The sequence below is a fragment of the Nematolebias whitei genome, chromosome 15, assembly GCF_014905685.2.
Source record: "Nematolebias whitei isolate Nwh7 chromosome 15, NemWhi1, whole genome shotgun sequence".
Classification (NCBI taxonomy): Eukaryota; Metazoa; Chordata; class Actinopteri; order Cyprinodontiformes; family Rivulidae; genus Nematolebias; species Nematolebias whitei.
The window spans coordinates 23,419,061-23,437,971 of record NC_056512.1 but is presented as its reverse complement, the minus strand read 5'-3'; the positions used below and the strand labels follow the sequence as shown (position 1 = coordinate 23,437,971).

Here is an 18,911-nt window from a genome sequence, read left to right as displayed (position 1 = left end):
ATATATTGTCTTTTGGTTTCTTGAATTTGGGTCTTATTTTTCTTGATCTGGGTTTTGAATTGTCTCGGTTTGTGATTGTATCTTTAACTTTTTTGTTTCTAGAGTCTGTTTTTTGTTCTCTGCGTTGCAAACCTGCTCTTTGTTAGTAATAATCACACCTGTTCTGTATTTAGCTTTAATCTCCCCTCAGTGTTTATATAACCTTCTGTATTCAGATGCTGAGTCAAGTTCTTGGATGTTTGTTCTTGTGCCTTGCATGTTCTTATTCTGACTTTTTTATTATAGTCTTGTATTTGCTTTTCTTAATTAAAGTCTGGCCACCACTACCTGCTCGCCCCAGATCTAAGCCTACATAACACCTGCAGCACATGATGGTTAATTTAGCTAAAGGGGACAAGATAAGTTCCTGAGGTGATGTACTCTCCACTTCCACAGAGGAAAAAAAATGTCACTCCCAATATTCTAGCTGACTAAACATTTTCTAATGTATTAGTTATAACTGATAGTGGACTGTGACTAAAATCATATTTAAACACATTTTACACACAACTGTAGACTTCCTTTTTTAGTTTTTTTTTTTTTTTTTGTTATTGTTCATTATAAGATAAATATAGGAACCTTGTTTATGTTTATTTTGCAACTAGATATTTTTATGTTTTTGTCGGAAAAGCAGAAAATAAAGTAAAACTGTTAAACGTTCGCACAACCCCATCACTAAACATCAGGCTTATTTATTTATTTTTGTTTGTTTGCTTGTATAGTCAATATCTTATTTTATCATTATCCTTGTCGTATTCTGCTATAATTAAAAACATATGCATGAATTGTCCACTTTTCTCCATCAAATCTGCTGTTTTAGAGATTTAAAACTACAAAAATTCTCAAATACCAAACGGTGTTTAAATCTCATTGTGCTTTTATTTAAAGATGATGTTATGTCCCGTCACACCCCCTCCTTTTTCCTTTGGAGAGGTCAGAGCTGACGTTTAAAAATGCAGCAGACGTTCTATTATTTCCCACACATAAAACTAAGTCTTAACGATTTATTATTTATGCTAAAATGTATTGGTTTATTTATGAACGTCCTCTAATGCCCTTTTCTTGCTGTAGAGGAAACCAGAACTCAAAACAGAGGTCATTTTATTTCCTGCCACATCTGACTGTGTGTCCTTCTTTGTCAGACTGTTGTGTGTCACTCTGGTGTTCAGCACCAAAGGACAGCGGTATCTGCGGGTTGGGCTGGCGGTGCCTCTCTTTGGTTCGGTTGCGTGCCTGAGAAGGATGGTGGCTGATGAGGGGAAACTTTCCCCAGACCAGGTAAGATGAAGCAGAAACACATTTTCAAGAAACACAAGTTACATTTAATCTTAACTTTTCAATACAGGACTAAAATGAAACTGTTAAGCACCAAAATGGAGTGGTGGAAGCTAAATAAAACATCTTGCATAAGTCAAGCATGACAGAGTTAGCAATACGGGCACACTGCTGGTCACATGGTCACTTGGATGTGGTGCCCTCTCAAGCCTGGATACAAGAAGTAATTAGTACAGAAATTATTCATGCCGTCATATTATCCTCTCCTGCAGCAAGTTGGCCCTCAGCTGTTATAACTGGCCCTCAAGATCAACCAGACTGACACTGAGTTGGAGTTGACATATGAGCCAATCCCACATACGTTTGATTGGCGGAAAATCAGAGGCTTGACCATCCATTAGAAGACCGCAACATGATGCAGGCGGTTCATAGACCCACTTGCTGGTCTTTAATTGTCCCCTATCACAGAGCAAAGAGGGGAATTGGAAATACCCTCCAGCCATCTGTTCATCTTATGAGCTTGATAACTTGAAAAACAAGTGAAGCACCAACTTCCATTTTGGTGTCGCTACATCTAAGTGTAAGAAAGTTCCTATCAACAATTGGGTTGTCACTTCAAAATCCAATATGGCTGCCATATATACCGTATGTCCATTTGCCTTGTGAACTGGATAACTTGAAAAATAGGCTACATGCCAACTTCCATTTTGGTGAGTGGGTGCATTTAGGTCTAAGAAATGCAACTACCATATCAAACAATGGGTTGCCATGTCAAAACTCATGATGGCCACCACCATATATTATGTAAATTGTCTACCCCAATCATTTTAGTAATCTGTTTTCTAGTTTTTATATTGTTTAAAAGTATAGTTTCCTGAAATAACTGGAGAAGCCAGTGGGGTGGCCATTGATTAACCTATGGTGGCCAAGGTCAACATTGGCCACCCACTGGCTCCACCATTGCACCTGATGATGGATTGCTCCCTTTGCTTATCTCACTCTGCTCAGCGCCACCACACCACAATGGTCATCTGTGGTCATACAGAATCCTTTGAGAATAATATACAATGCCACTTGTCACCAGTCCATGCCTACTTGTTACAGCGCCACTTCAGATGTGTTTGTCTCTGTTCTGATGTTAATGCCAGCTCACCTATGGGACAGTCTGACTGAAGCCAGCCATCAAGACCCAGTTTAGGATGGCATGGGATGTTGTAAAGAGTCCAGTACTTGCGTCCAGATGGCAGGCACAGATGTTATGGGGTTTTGCTTGGTGCACAATGCACCATGTGGGGTTGCTTTCATGTACCCGTTGGTTGCAACATCAGGCCATTAGAACATCTGTACTCCTCACATGATGAGCATATGAATGAAACAAAGTGACCCCAATCAAACCCGTCAAGGCATCCTCTGTGCCAATTCTTTCGTGAAGCTAGCATCTTTTCCCTTTGGTACTCATTAAAGACAAACGGCTCCTTGCAAAATGAGTCAGTTACACATCCATTAACAGTCTGCATGTGGACCAGATTACATCCAAACTGGACCATTCCTTCTTGGTGTTTGTGTTTTTGTCAGCGAGGTAGGCTGCATCAAAGTTCACGCTTTTACTGTGCATCGTTTCTGCAAACTGAACCCTGTTTGTGTGTATATCTGTTGATCTCCAGGTGATCCTGACAGAGGTTTACTCCACAGGGTTCCAGCGCTCCTTCTTTGATGAAGACGATCTAACAAGCATAGCTGAAAACGACGTCATCTACGCTTTCCAGGCTCCACCGCTGTACATCAGAGGGGGCTCTGCACGCATCTCAGGTAAAATCTGTTGTTTTTTTTGTTTTGTTTTTTTCGGATTGATATCCACAACCTTTTTTTTTTTGTTACAGCAGAATATACTGTAAATTATCTGATTTGCAGAACATTTTTCTCTACTTTCATCTAGATCTGTCGGCAAATAAGACATAATTTTAATAAGCTACCAAATGAAATTCAAAGGGAATTCATCCTTCTTAGAGAAGTCCTCGGGGAGCAGCAAAAGAAGTACATATAACACGCAGAGCGCTGCAAATTACATCCCCTGTGCGCAGATTTCCCTTGTGCCATCATAGTCCACTTTCCTCTCAGCTAGAGATGTAAATTGTGTGATCAGAACTAATTCAGTACATTGTGCCATCCTATTTCTGTTCGGCTCCTGCGGCAGAATCTCCTGGCTTCTCAGTGTTTTGCGATTGTTGATACAGAGACTCTAGATCAACACGCAACACTTTTGTGTACACAGCAGATTGTTCTGCCACTCTCGCTAACTTGTCTTCCCCGTGGAAATACAGGTTTCATCTTTGAAATAATTTCTGAGATTTATGACTATCTGGTGCGAAGTGAAAGCGGTGCATTACCAGGAGCGTTCGCAGCAGCCCTCACTCTCCATCTGGGCCCACACAGGATGCAGCCCGGCACCTGCATTTGGGCTGAGCTAAAATCACAAAATGTGAATTCTGCACAAAGGAGAGACAAATACGTTCACAGGATGTTGTGAAGCTGTAGCTTTTCAACAATACGTCTGTAGCTACAAACTAATTTCATCACACACGTTTTATTCTTCCTATAGATTAATTAAACTGCTGTTACTTCATCTTTCTTTGACTGGTTGAACTAATAAGAAAATGCAAATCTTGGATATTGTTTGGGCCATAATTTAGATCTAGTCTATTAACTTCAAAAGTTACATAATTACCTTAATAAGTTAATATAAATAAATATTCTGAGCAACAATGCCAACATGATCTGCTTTACCCTCTGTAAAGATACATATAATACAGGACTTTCTATTCAATGCTGAGAACATTTTTCCTGTAGTGAAGCATGGTGGTGACAGTGTCATGCTGTGGCAATGTTTTTAATCAGCAGGGACTGGTCAGAGTTGAAGTACAGATGGATGTCATAAAATAAAGATAAATTCTTGAGAGATTTGTTTCAGTCTTCTAGAGCCTTGAGACTGGGACAATGATGCACTGTTTAGCAAGACAATGACGGTAAAGACGCTTCTAAATGACACTCAGTGGTTCACAGAGAAACGGGTAAATGTTCTGGAGTGATCCAATCCAAGCTCAGCCATTAGTCTAGTTGAGAATGCACATGCACACATGAAATTTTTTTGGCTTTAGGTTAAAAAAATGTTGAAACTACCTTTATTCCATGATTAACGTAATTAATCTGGAGGTATTTTGTGTAACTCCGTTAAAATCAAACTGAAAATCAGTTTAAACTCCAGGTTAATGTAACAGACGGTTTAATGTGATGGGTCATATACAGTAGATAGATCGATTAAGACCAGCCACCTTGATCATTTGAGGAAACTATGCTGTCTAACAAAGTTAAATCAGGTCCTCTGGACAGATGCTGTGCTGATTCTGAAGGATTCTTATGCTCTCTAGTTTTTATGTTGCTTAAAAGTATAATTTCTTCAAATGGTGCAGGTGGCCAAAGAACAATTTATGATGGCCAAGGTCACAGCTAGCCTTCACCTGATTTCACCATGGCTCCTTGTGATATAAAATGACCAAGTCAAAGTGATCTACCTACTATAAAAATACAAAACATACTTGCAGTATTTGCTGTGTCACTCTGTAGACTCGTCCAATTGCAGTGAAAAACACTCACAGTCCACGTTATTCTTCCAAAGTTGCTGGGTCAAATCCTCCTTCACCTTTTTCTTTCTCATCTCGCTTTTCGGAAGAAAGTCCATGTCATAGTTTTTTTTTTTTAAATACAGTAGTCTGAAAATGCCGCTCCACATTTCCGTTCTTCGGAATAGCAATGGTAGACTTGCAGATGAGGCAAACACAGTTCGAATATGACATTGTGAACAAAAAGTCCTCCTCCCATTCTGTATGGAAATGGTAGGTTTCTTTTTGCTTCTTACTTGGTCCAGCTCCCCCACTCATTTTATACCTTCTTGAGTTTAGATTAGAAGAAATAAACTGGAGGCTGTTACTAGGCAACTTTTGGCGTGGTTGTATGTGCATACGCGGTGACCCATGTGTCGGAAAATGTCAGGTCTCAGACTGGCTGCCCTGCATGTCAATCAAGTGACAAATTTCATAGTGAGGAAGAAGGATTGGCTGATATCTACTTTATTAATGCCATGCGATCTTCTCATATTACCTTTGTGATCGATCGGTAGATCGCGATCAACAAATTTGGCACCATTGTTCTACAGAGTTGCATTCGGGCCTAATAAATCCGGCCCAAACTGGACCGAGCCCGTTCTTTTTTTTTTCCAAGCCCTACCCGGACCCAACGGATTACCAGTAATTAGACGGCCGAACCCGAAAAAATAAAATTAAGTTGTGTTTTTACTGCGTTTGCAAGCAAATCAGTTTGACATGATAGTTTTAAAAACGTAATGAAAGGAAGATATAAGATTTATTTTTATTAACAAGTCACCAAATGGATATTAACATTCAAAACAAATAGTCTAAAAAATCAACTGTAAAGACAAGCTGTCAAGCAGATGAACAAAAATAATTTTTAGAGCAAAATTATTTGGAAAAATATAGAACAAGGCTCTTTTAACTGAATGATTTTACTTCCTTCGCCGCAAATGACAGCAGTTGTGGTGCCGCGCGCAGCTGGTGATCAGCTGACGATCAGCTGATTGATCCATCCATTATCTTAAGCAAGGCTATTTTAAATTGACGCACTGCTCGTTTCGGCTTTTTTTGGCTACTTCCTTCACCGCAGATGAGAGCAGGCTCGAAGATGTGCACAGCCGGTGATCAGCTGATTCATCCATCCATCCATCCATCCATCCATCTATCTATTATCTTAAATATAGAACAAGGCTATTTTAAATGAATGCACTGCTCGCTTCGGGTTTTCAGAATCAGAATAAGCCTTATCATTGCATTGAGATACAATGAGAACATGTACGTACAGTTGTCCGAAAGATGAATGGAGTGCACGAAGCTGTTACTTTGAAAGCGCGGCCCTCTTATTCTTATTCAGAATAATATTTTGCTTAGGTGAGAAAAGGGAAGAAAACATGAGGAGAGACGGTATTAAAAAAAAAAAAGATCCCTCACTCCGTGTCCTAGACAGGGCATGATGTGAGGCATCAAAAAACCTACCACAGCAAAGCAACATAAATAGACATGATACATGTACATATAGGCCGGTGAAAACTTTGAATTCTTAAAGGAAAGTCGTATCATAGTCCAGAGCGCCCCCCCTCCCCCCCACCCCTATTAGCAATTGTCCAGATAAGAGGTGTTACTCACCATCAGCTCGGTTGAGGTTCTGTCACATGTCCACGGCCTTGGAGAAGGGAAGGGTGAGGAGACAGACAAAGCATCTTTGTTTTTTCTAAACATGCCAGGGGGAATTGAGATAAGTCCACCTCAAGGGTACATTTGGGTCAGGCAGAACTCGTGAATTGCTGTTTCTGCCTTTTTAAGTCTCACTGGTATATTCCTCTGATGGAAACTCCAAACAGCCAAATTGATTCCTTAAAACAGAGCTCACAACTTCTCCAAGATTATTCCCACCTTCATTTGTGCTGCTAGAGAGTTCACAGTCCTGATAACAACTGCACCAACTCGCTGACGCAACTGCACATAATTCAGTCTGAGTGCTGCCGAGCTTCGACACATCCACACAAATTTGTAGACAATCCAGATTTCACTAACCCAAACAGCAAAAAAGCTGGTTGTCATCATGAATCCAATTTGTTTCCGTTGAGGTAAGCGGGTCCTCTTTACCCTGACTCCTGTTGGGAGAAGTTGATCAATTTTGTTGAGAGACCGGCTGACCCTTCGTATTGGGAAGGTATGCAGAAAAAAAGAGGCTCTTTAAGGGTTCACAGGATGAAAGAGTGCAAGCAGGGTGGGGGTGGGGGGGGGTACAGAGTGCCAGGAAACACATAACATGTCTGTCTTCACCGAAGTGCAGAGATTATGTTAGTAGATTATGCTACTTCACCACCGATGACAGCAGGTGTGGAGACGCGCGCAGCCGGTGATCAGCTGATTGATCCATCCATCCATTATCTTTACCCGCTTCTTCCTTTTTGGGTAGCAGGGGTCACTGTTGCAGTGCCCATGTCCAGCAGTCACTCACTGTGCAAAAGGCGGAGTACACCCTGGACAGATCGTAAGTCCATTTCAACTGGCGAGTCAGTGGACACATGTGGCCGGTGTCCATCTGAGCTTAACGCAACTTTTTTAAACCTCTTTAAACCGGCTGGTCGGACCGACCTGCCTCCTCCTCAACAAGTAGATTAACACAATTTTATATTGTGCATTTAGTTTTCTTTGTGTTGTATGATTCATAAAACCGCAGAAGCCTGAGCCCACGTGCACAATTATTACGCAATGCGCTAGCGATTTCTTCCACAGTCTGATTGACTGCTGCACTGTTCTTTCTTTCTTCATCCTCTCAACATATACATTTACGGCCTCCTCCTCTACAAGTAGATAACACAATTTTATATTGTGCATTCTTAGTTTTATTTGTGCTGATTTGTAAAACTGCATCAAAGCCTGAGGCCGGCACGTCCCGCATATTCATTACATTATAACGGCCCGGACTGGCCCTAATCTGGGTCCTCTGGGCTGGGTTTCGGGTTTGGGTTACAAGGTAGAAATGACAGCTCTAGTTCTACACAGTGTAACTTCTACCCACTTGAATATATTGCAACTAAAACATTTAGGAAAGCTTGTCTGGGAAGCTCAGTCCTCACCTCCTTCTACAGGTGTGCAGTGGAGAGCATCCTGTGCTCCAGCATCAACGTGTGGCATGGAGGCTGCACAGCTGCAGAAAGAAAAGCTTTGCAGAGAGTGGTGAAGGCTGCACAGAAGACTGTTGGAGTCAGCCTCCCCACCATCACAGATATTTACACCTCTAGATGCAGGAAGAGGGCCACCTGCATCATGAAGGACCCCACTCACCCAGCACAAACACTTTTTGCCCCACTCCCTTCTGGCAGGAAGTTGAGGAGCAGTAAGTGTAGAACCACTAGACTGAGGAACAGCTTCTACCGTGATGTTGTTAGACTCATTAATCTCTAACCAGAATAATCACTGTGAAAAATCACATCATGTTGCTGCTGATCTGTTTCATGTTGCTGTTTTCATTTGTATTCATCTGCTCACACAGACTCATGTTCATGCTGCTGTTCGGCGTATTGCTTTTTGTACTACTAGTGCTTAGTGTATTTTTAGTTGATGTTTTTCTTAGTTCGTAGCTTAGATCTTATTCCTGTTTCTCTTTTACACACATTTTAATGCTTTTGTTGGATGTAACTGGGACCCTGTGTACACAATTTTGTTCCACCACATGTACCACGTGGTGTGAATGACAAATAAAGAACCTTGAATTCTTGAATCCTTGAATTTAGGTTTACTTGCATTCCTTGTTCAGTTCCAGTCCAGTACAAACATTCACTCTTCAAACCCCTCAGTGACGGGGGAACATCGACATACTGCTTGTTTATACAACAGTATTAGGTCTTGACGATGCTGTCAATGTGCAGTCTTATACATGTGATACTAAAACAAAAATCTGTGAACCTGTTTTATGACGCTGTAATATATTTTTGTGGTCTCTGTTAAACACGTCTGATTGACATTCTGTGTTTCAAGGAAAAGGCCATAAACTGAATTTAAAACATTCAGACGTTAAAAGTTGTAGGAGGCAGCATTAGGTAAGGAGATGATGTGAGAGAAAGAACACCGTACCCTTGGATTAAGTCAAAGGCAAACCGGTGATGGTGTGACCTTTTCCACTCATAGATCTTAATGTTTCCGCTGCGCTCTTCAAATTAATCCCCTACATCATCTTCTCACCTCTGCATATAAAATGTTCCATCCGTCTGCTCACCAAAGTCATCTCTATTTCCTTTGCCTTATAAAATCAGGTTGGAATTATTTATTGACCATTATTACTGTGAGTGTCTTCTGTCAATATTCATTCAATAGATTTGCTGATGCGGCTTCTGAAGGTGTGCTAATAAATAAGATGCTTTGGATCCATCAAACTTTTCTCCACTGAATAAAGACGCCTCTCATAATGAAACTGTGTGTGCCTTTATGTATATATTATTAAAGGGATAGGTCAGAGTTTTAAAAATTGGGTTCTGTGAAAATGTTATAGAGCACAGAGTTTAATTCTGATTGGATTGATGAGCTAATGGCTAGTCAGAGCAGGGCCAAGACCAAAGTGGATTGCAGCCATCTTAAAACTGTCCCGATTTTTTTTAATTCATGCCATTTTATAAACCTTTACAGAGCAGTCAGTTTCACATTACCTGGTTATTTTTGACTAGATTTTTATGATCGTCCTGCAGGAAGTGCCCACAAGCTGAACAGGAAGTACTATAGCTAGCTTGTTCTGCTACTGTTCGCACTTGGAAATAACCATAAATGTATTTGTAAAAAGCCATATAAAGTAAAATCAAGTTTATAAAATATAATTTAAATGACTTTCTATGAAATATTGAAGATTGAGCATCAGGATGTGTGTTTTATGTTAGTTAGTTATCGGTCTTTTGTGTTTTATGATTAGATTTATTGATGTTTTGTTATTCCTGTGTTTAGTTAGGTCATTGTATCTGTTCTTTGTGTTTTCTTTGTGCCTTCAACCACTTCTCTCAGTCATGTTCCACTCCATCTATCAATCTGCCATGCCCAGTCACACTTCATCCCTGTTTCATCAGTCACAGCTGCATCCACTCTCCCCATCAGCCCCAGTCCATATAATCCATCTGTTTCTCCTCACTCATCAGCTGAGCATCATTGGCTTTTATACCATGTCCAGTCCTCCTTGTGCCTGTTTGTGTCTCCTTGTGTCTTGTCTTGAGCTTTGCCAGTATTTGCTGTCATGAAAGCCTTTTATTTTGTTTTAAAAAAAAGAAAGTAATTATTTTTAAGCTCTGTCCGTGTCCATCCACCTCCTGAAACCATGGCATTGAAGTTGTTTTAAAATTGCAACAATACTCTATAAGAATAAGAATACATTGTAATAATTAAACTGTTTTTCTCCAAACTATTTATTCAAAAATCTATCTACAACAGGTAAGATATTAGGTGCTCATAATCATTCCACAGAACTCCACTTCAAAATATCTGAACTGTTTATTTAAGGTTTTTAAAAGTAATTCAAGAACTCCAAAAGTCTCTTGCCTTTGAGGACCTGCAAATACTGTGCTGTCCTATTGGTCAATGAAAGGTTTGAACTAAAGGTTTGTAAGATCTACAGTAAATCAAAAAGGCCCATAGATTGAAAAAGGTGCAGAGGCTTTCTGTTCTAGAGGGTTCTTGTTCTGTGCGTTCTTGAACAGGAACTCTACAAAGACCTATTTATGCCGGGAATGGGCAACATTTTTGTTTGTAAAGTAATCAAAGGGCAACACTGAAATGAAAAATGGGCACTCTTTGATTTCCTCATTCATCATAGATGAAATCATATCATCTTTCAGAAATGCTTAGTCTAAAAAAAGTTTTGTTTGGCAGTCCTTGTTTAATTGCCAGAATCTAACCTTTTATTTTTCCTGCAGTGATGAGAAGTTTATAATATAGTTAACAAGCTCGGTCAAAATCTGATTCTAGAAATCTGTTAGAAAACTTTGAAATGTCAGCTTTTGGACGAAATTTCAATTCAAACATTTGGAGCATTTTCCATCTTTTTATTAAAACATGTTGTTTTGTTGCATAAATATTTTTGCTGCGTAACTGAAGTATAGCAAAATCACAGAAGCTTGGGTTTTTAGTTAATTGAAAACAAAAAGTCGTACTAAATCAAATTAGAAGATGAAATTATAGATTTACAACGCATGTAGCAAAGATAACATTGACCAACATTCACCAATAAATATATATTTTTGCTTTATCCTTTGGCCTTGGAACATCGTGCATTGCAGTATTAGTGAAAAATGTGGCTTTTTGCTTTAAATAACAGATGGAATATAAACAAAATTCAAGTAAGCTACACATCTGTACCTGTGATTTGAACAAAGCTACCGTCTCCGTTTCCTCACTGCCGGTGTGCAAACAAGTGCAGTTGTTTATAGACTGGATCCCTTTAAAGGTGGAGAGGTGTTTAATTATAAGCTTACTGGCAGTGTTTAGTGTGGCTCAGCCTGTGCGTCTGACTAATAATAATATAAGGGTGAGAATGCCGAGGTATGGTTGGTTCACAGTCTCCCTGCAGTTACTTGGAATTAGCCCAGGGATTTTTGAGAATACAAGACATGGATAAACAAGAAAGTTGGCAAAACAAAATTATCTTTTGAGAAAGTTTGTTTATTATATACAGTACAGTATGCTCTTTGACAAGAATAAATACTCAGCAGGAATGGCCCAGTTTGGGTGTAAGTGTCTCCACTACAGTCCCGCAAAGGCCATGTAACTGATTTGATTTGCATGTCTAGAATGGGCATCGGAGTTCATGTGTGGTCTCATTAGGAATAGAATGACAATGGCATCAAGAAATTTCCTAAATACACTATAGGCACAAGAGACAGCGTTGGCAGTGTTAGAAAAAAAATGGGTATATCATGTCAGGAGACCCACACACTGAGACAAACACCAAGGACGGATGGTTGTACACCAAGCATTACAGAACCTCATGACATCTGCACCTCCCATCTGGACACCACTTTTGGATTCTTTACAACATCTTGTGCCATCCCGCCCCATGTCTCGATGACTGACGTCAGCCAGACAACGAGTTCTTTGTCCCGTGCATGAACTGCCATTAACACCAGAGCAGAGACCTTTTTAGTGGCGCTGCAACAGGGAGGCATGGACTCATGACAAGTGGTGTTTTATCAGTAGAGCAATGAATCTCAGTTATAGGTCAGCACAAATCTCCATGTGTCTGTAAGGTGGTGTTAAGGGAAGAGGACCAATTTTACCCATGTTGTTGAGACATACCAGAATTACTCCTGGCATCACAATGTGGGAAGCCACAGGATCTAACTTCAGGTCATCCTCGGGTAGAGATCCATGGGACTTTAGCAAACTAGTGCTAACTCAGTAACATGCTGTATCCACATACCTTACCCCTCATGAGACGGCACTCTGGTAGAGTCTTTCAACACAGAACGGGGGTCTATGGACTGCCTGCACCATGTTGAAGTGCTCCTTTGGGCAGCCAAGTCCCCCACTCTTTTCCTAATCAAACACATGATGGATCAGCTTGGACATCAACTCTGACCCAGAAACAATATGTATGTCAGATCTTGAGGGACAGTTCCTACAGCTGTGGGTTGACTTGCTGCAGGAGAGGACACAGCAGCTGCATGACATCTGTAGATGAACAGATGCTGGGATATATTCATCATTTAACGCGGGTTCCTCATTTTTCTGGACTGAATAAAACGTGCATTGAATTTAAGGAAAGGCAAACGTGAGACGTCATTTAAATTTGACCCATCAAAATGAATGCGGTCATTTATTTACAGAATCAAATTTAACATCAAACATTTACATTAATTTGGCAAATTATGAAAATAACAATATAAGCAATCAATCAGGAAAAATCATACGGCCATGATTTTTCGTTGCTGCACCACAAACATTTATAAAACTGTACAACTATGATCTTTTACCCACACGGATGTGAATAAGCACTTTACACAGACATTTCTAAATATCTGGGAGAATTTCTACTTGATAGAAAGTTAAAGATGAAAGAAGTTAAAGGGAGTAAGATTGAATGGGAAGGGAGGAATGTTCACCAGAACCGACACTCTCCATCAGAAGCCCAGCTCTCCTTCGGTACGCTTGGTAGGAAACTTGATCCATTACCTTTCTGAAGATTTATCAGCAGATATGGAATTCCGTTAACGCTACCTGTCCAGCGTCTCCTGATGGTGGCTGTAGCTCGTCAGAAGTAGTGGCTAGTGAAAGTTATAATCCCATGGAACTCGGAAGAGCCTTTTGTCATGTCAAGATCATCCCGTCTCTAACAGAACTTGAGCAGAACCAGCAGAAAACTCTCCAGCACTCCAGCAACTTCAGAACTCCAGAACTCTGAACTCTGAGAACTCCGAAAACTCTAGAAGTCTGACAACTCTCCAACTCTGTGTAGACCAGGAAGTACTGACATTTTAAAGACTCTTTCCCGGTTCACTTTTTGGGATTTTTCATTGGTCAGAAACGACCAGACGGGGTGGGTTTTGTGACGTAAGAGGTTAGAGACAGCGAGAATTGTTATGGGACAGCTCAGAAATGTTCTCACAGACCGAGAGGGTTTTGTTTTGGCGTGTTTCAGGAAACAGGTGCAAAACATCTCTACTTACGTCTGAGAGGATTCTAAAACATGACAGTTTTAACATAACAACTTGTTTTTCGTTTGACTGTAACCTTGTAAACGCACACACTTGCTCATTCAAAAGCAGAAATCAGAAAAATGCATAATTACTCTGCAACAGCTTTTAACATGAGTTCTAACTTTTGCATGAGAATAAAAACCATTACTCAGTTAATAAAATTGATTAGTTCACTGCAACATCTAAAATGGTTTGAACTAAGACACTTTGATTATCAACATTTGTAAGATAGTAATGATAATAAAAAGAGAGTGTTCTTTTCACTTGAATCTTCAAGAAAGAAAGTCTCAGGATGGGTGAACCTGTATTTATGGATTCAAATACATGAAATGACAGCTTCTGTCCCACAAGGTTCTAAAGGTCAAGAGTTTTGACCTTAGACTTAGTTTCGACGTAGGCCTAGCCCACTACACATCGTTCCACACCAGACTGCCTGAATACAGCTGCTTCATGGGACTTCAACCAAAGATTTTCACTTATCAAGTTCTTTTGACTGTCAGAGGTCATTTATTGTGAGAATTGAAACACATGATTGGGCACGTTTTTTGTCTTCCTTGATTAGCACCTCAATAATAACTGAAAGGCTCTGCCTAATTACCAACATGATCATTTTCAAGACGCTGCAATCAGAAGACTTTGAGACTATAAATAGTCATATTTAGGTTTTGCCCTTTGTTCAACTAAAGTTTTTCTTTGTCACATTTCAGCTGTGTGTAAAAGGCAGCAGCAGAGGTTGGTTGGTTTATAAGAATCTCTGTAGGAGGATGTTCAGCTTTTGTTTTTTGGAAGACGTGACCATCAGCCAAACATTACCTCCACCTTTATGACTGCAAGTCTAATCTCCGCAGAGCTACCAAACCCATAGATTGGCAGTTCAGGGAAGAAGGAAGCTCCATTGACGTCACTTCTCGCACAGATCTCATAATTTCAGCTTTTCGCTCCGTCAGTCACACTACTCTGTGGTGGAAGAGACGCAAGAGGGAATGGGGTGGAAAGTGTGGCTGCTTGGCACCCCACCAGGACAGGATGTGCAGCCGAGGCAGCATCAGATAGGACCTCCTGCTGAGAGTACAGGCAGCCATTGGTCCATCTGTTCTCCCAGCTGAATCACTGTTCTCCAAATAGAAAGCTGCTGTCTCACCAATTTATATATCTGAATTTTCTTTCACCTCCTTTGAGGTGTTATCTCAAGTTCAACGATGGTGTTTTTTAGTACATGAAAGTTTAATCTTCCTTTAAAGGTCTGCTTGTAAATTCCTGTGTGCTCATCTGTAAGTCAGTCGTGAGTTCAAAGGAAAATTGTCTTCTCTTTTCTCGTTCTGTTGCGTGTTGTATAATTTTGTTTGAGGTTTTTTTTTTTTGTGTGCTTGTTCTGCCCAGGGTACCACCACAGCTTGCCCTCGTCTCCGTACGCCACTGGTCCTGAGGGTCAAAGGTTGCCGTCATCTGGGGCATTATCGTCAGAGTTCCTCAACCACGGAGTCCCTGTAAAGATTCTGCTGCTGGTCTGTAACGCTGCTGGAGCGGGCCAACAAACCGCCAGGTAAACACACTGCTCGACCGGAACCTTGTGCTCACAGAGTAATCTTTTAACAGCAGGTTAGAAGTCACACGTGTTTTTTGTCTGTGTATCTGTTAGCAAAATTTATTTTAGAAAGAAATCAATTGATATACATCTACAGTCAATTAACTCTTGAAGTCACTATAAAAACTGTGACTACACTATAAATTGTGTTGGAAAACTACCATGCTAATGCTACCTCTAAGGAAAGCTAGCTCGCCTTGATAGGTTGAGTTACACCAGTAACCACTCGGTTACTTCAAACTTGAGCAGTGGAAACAGCTCGCCTTGACGTGGTCACCATTCCCAAATGTAACAAAGAGACCTCACAAAACACCAACTTATCCAGTTATCTTAAATCCAATTATAAATGCGTCCTTAAAATCCACAAATGGCAGTAGAGGTAGACACGTCATCAAGTCGTCCAAGTCGATGACATATCCAGCTGCGTGCATGCCAACAGGGTAAATCGGCTCGCCTAAAGCCTGTCTTCTCTTCGAGGAAATGTTATCAGTTGTGTTGAGGGAACAACTGATCAAATCAAGTCCATAATTATGGCAGAAGATATGTAGAGAGAGGCTCAGAAGCAGCTTCACAGACGAGACAGAGCAGCAAAGCGGAGAGGGAGAGGAGGGGAAAAAAGCGTCCGACCTCAGCAAGAGCAAGTGGTGAAGGAGTGAACCGTGGAACTGATCAAAAAAAAGAGTAACAATGCCATGTCAGACCTGCTTGAGGTCCAGTGTGAAATATCCACACTCAGTCATGATTTGAGGTCATCACTAAGAAAAGGTGTGCTGATTACAAATAATGAACAGGTGTGATGTGAGAAGGTGGAAAAGGAGAACTGAAGACATCTAAAGGCTACGACCAAAGTTACAACTACATAACGTAATTCATCTGAGTAATAAAACATTTCATACATCTACAATGTAACAAATGAAAACAAAAGGTACTTCAGCAGTTAAAAAGCAGCATTCCTTTAAGGATTGTATCTTACTTGATCCGTTAGCATTCAGAGTACGTGTTGGGAATGACTCTCAGCTACCAACACATCAGGTTTGAGCTCGGTGTCTGTAAAATTGACTGAATTAGAGCCATCTTTGTGTTGGCTAAGTTCGATCAGCTGTGGCGTCCATCTTGAATAAAGCTCACTCTAAGCGTTAAATAGTGACGCATATTCAGTGATTCTGAGTTTTATTGGAATTTAACTGGTTTATGTGATATTTTGCTAACAGTCAGACAAATGAAAACACACAGGTCGCCAGATTTTTGATGGTCAGTAACAAACTAAAAACTAAGACCAGGACAATGGAACAACTTAACATTTTATGTTTTATTTATAGTTTCCTTCAAACCATAAATGTCTCTTTCGTGTCCCGTTACAGAGAATCAGCCTCACATTTTACGTGCAATGACTCAGACGTTAGTTCACAATCAAACAACCCAGGATACAGACACCTGCCCCTTTAGGGATCAATCAGACGGTGCTCTCACTGACGGGGTCCAGAGGGATCCATATAGGTGCGCTGACCAGCACTGCTGTGAGGAAGGTTGATGTCATCCATGAGGGGACACCTCTAGGTCACTGCACAAATCGCCCACATGTCTCGCTCTCATCAGATGACAGCTGGCGTTTCGCTCTGTGCCAAGAAAATGACACTGGAGTCGCATGTTTTATCATCTCTGAGCTCTTTGTAGAATATCGTCACAGGTTAAAAAAAAAAAAACCCCAGAGAGAAACGCTCAGTTTGGTTTATACCGCTGAACTGTGGAACCACATTTTACATGGAAGGAAACCAAATGGTGATTTTTATTAATATTATTATTATCATGTTTACTCTTGTCCTCTGTGTGTGGAGGCAGGTGGAAAATAAAATCACAGCAAACTTAGACTTCAGGAAAAGACTCAAAGAAAAATGAGCCACAATGTTTTTTGTTTTTTTGGGGGAGATTATATTTATCGCCCTCTGAAGATGAAAGGCCTGCCTGTATCTGCCTGTATCTACCTGTTTGTATGGATGTCTGTTAGCAAAATATATCATAATCCACTTGGTACATGTTAATGAAACTTAGAGGAAGTCATTGCTGGATGTAAATAAACTGATAACTTTTGGAGTCAACCTGATTCAAGATGGCTGCCGCAGCCAACTAACCTTAAAAAAACACTAAAATCATGATGAGTTGGTCAATTTTACTGATGCTGAGCTGACATTTCATGTGGTAGTGGTTGAGATTCATTTTCAAAACGCGTTCTGAGCGTGTACAAATTTCACAAGCTCTTTGTTCAAAACATAGCAACTATTTGCAGTCGACTTTGTCTGTTAGCAAAATTTTTCATGAACTACTTGAGAGAATTTATTGAAACTTTCAATTCAATTCAGTTTATTTATATAGCGCCAAATCACAACAAAGTTGTCTCAGGCCACTTTACAGGAACAATCAACTGAACTTAGAAAACACAAAACTGAATTTAATTTAGTCAGTTTTACAAAAATTGTGCTAAAAGTTGTCTGAGTTGTAACTGAGGGACATTTCACAATCAGGACTCCAGGTGTTACTAATCGCACAAGAACTTTGCTTCAAACTTTACCTTCAACTGTTGGAGTCGACCCCTGTTTGTCTGTTAGCAAAATATCATATGAAGCACTGAATGGAATAAGATACATTCTTTATAAAGTAATAAATGAATGTAAATATAAAAGTGAGTAACTGTTGGAATCCATCCAATTCAAGATGGCTGCAATAGTGGATCAGCATCTGCCTGCACAAAAATGGCTTTGACTCGATCAATTTTACAGATATTGAGCTAAAATTTGATGTTTGTCGCTGAAGTTTCTCATTAGTTTTAAATTTTGTCATTAAAGGCAGCATAATACTACACAGTGAAAATTACAATAAAGTCAGGTTTGTGAAAAAACAGTATTAGTGCACAAAATGATGTTATTTATTGCTCCCCCACAGGAAAAACTAAATGTTTATTAATTCTGTCTGAATGAGAAATATTAGCTAATGTGTTGTTTTCCAAAAACAAACCTTTTTTTAAATAAAAAGGCAATAAAATGACAGGAAATAAACTAGAAAAACAGACTCTATATGAGAAAAGCCTAAATTTGAGATGATTTTGTGTCTTTATGTCAATCTCTTTTTCTGTTTTGCCTTTTTGTGGAGTTGTGTGTTCTGCTGGTCTCGTACTAATAAATCCCAGGACCTTGGGGGACGGCTGCTCTCAATTAGACATGTATTATAATAGACACGTCATGTGATGAGAGGTCTCTGAGAGATCGTTTTCCTTCTCCTCATCAGCCATTACGCCTCCTTGATGTCCTTCTCTGTCCTTCCATGGATATGCTGCAGTGAGAATTGTGCTCCAACCCCACTAATGATAACAAATAATTATTTTAGCTACAGTAAGATGAAACTTCAGGCTCATGTGGCTGAGATGAGGGGTTGTAAAGTCTACAATCTGTAACTTTGTGACACTAATTCCCTTTATGTGTTTAAGATTTGGACCACCATTCCTAATGAGGGAGGACAGGTCTATTTCCTGGGACCAACTTCAACAAAGCATCCTCAGCAAGCTTTATTACCTGATGATCAACGGAGCTCCAGCTCAGGTATTCAGTGCCTGTTAATAATCATGTGACACTGAGAAACTAATAAGTTTTGCCTACTGATTCATTTTTTTAATATATATATATATATATATATATATAT

General features: G+C 40.0%; 1 protein-coding gene across 1 annotated transcript in view; it reads left to right on the top strand.

Annotated features, from left to right (window-relative positions):
- LOC119422147 (ubiquitin carboxyl-terminal hydrolase 43) overlaps positions 1-18,911 on the top strand; it is a 122,675-nt gene that overhangs the window by 75,431 nt on the left and 28,333 nt on the right. Inside the window, exons 5-8 of the mRNA XM_037689501.1 lie at positions 1,182-1,317; positions 2,979-3,123; positions 15,017-15,179; positions 18,700-18,811. Coding sequence (XP_037545429.1) covers positions 1,182-1,317; positions 2,979-3,123; positions 15,017-15,179; positions 18,700-18,811 — 556 coding nt within the window. The remainder of the gene's footprint in view (positions 1-1,181; positions 1,318-2,978; positions 3,124-15,016; positions 15,180-18,699; positions 18,812-18,911) is intronic.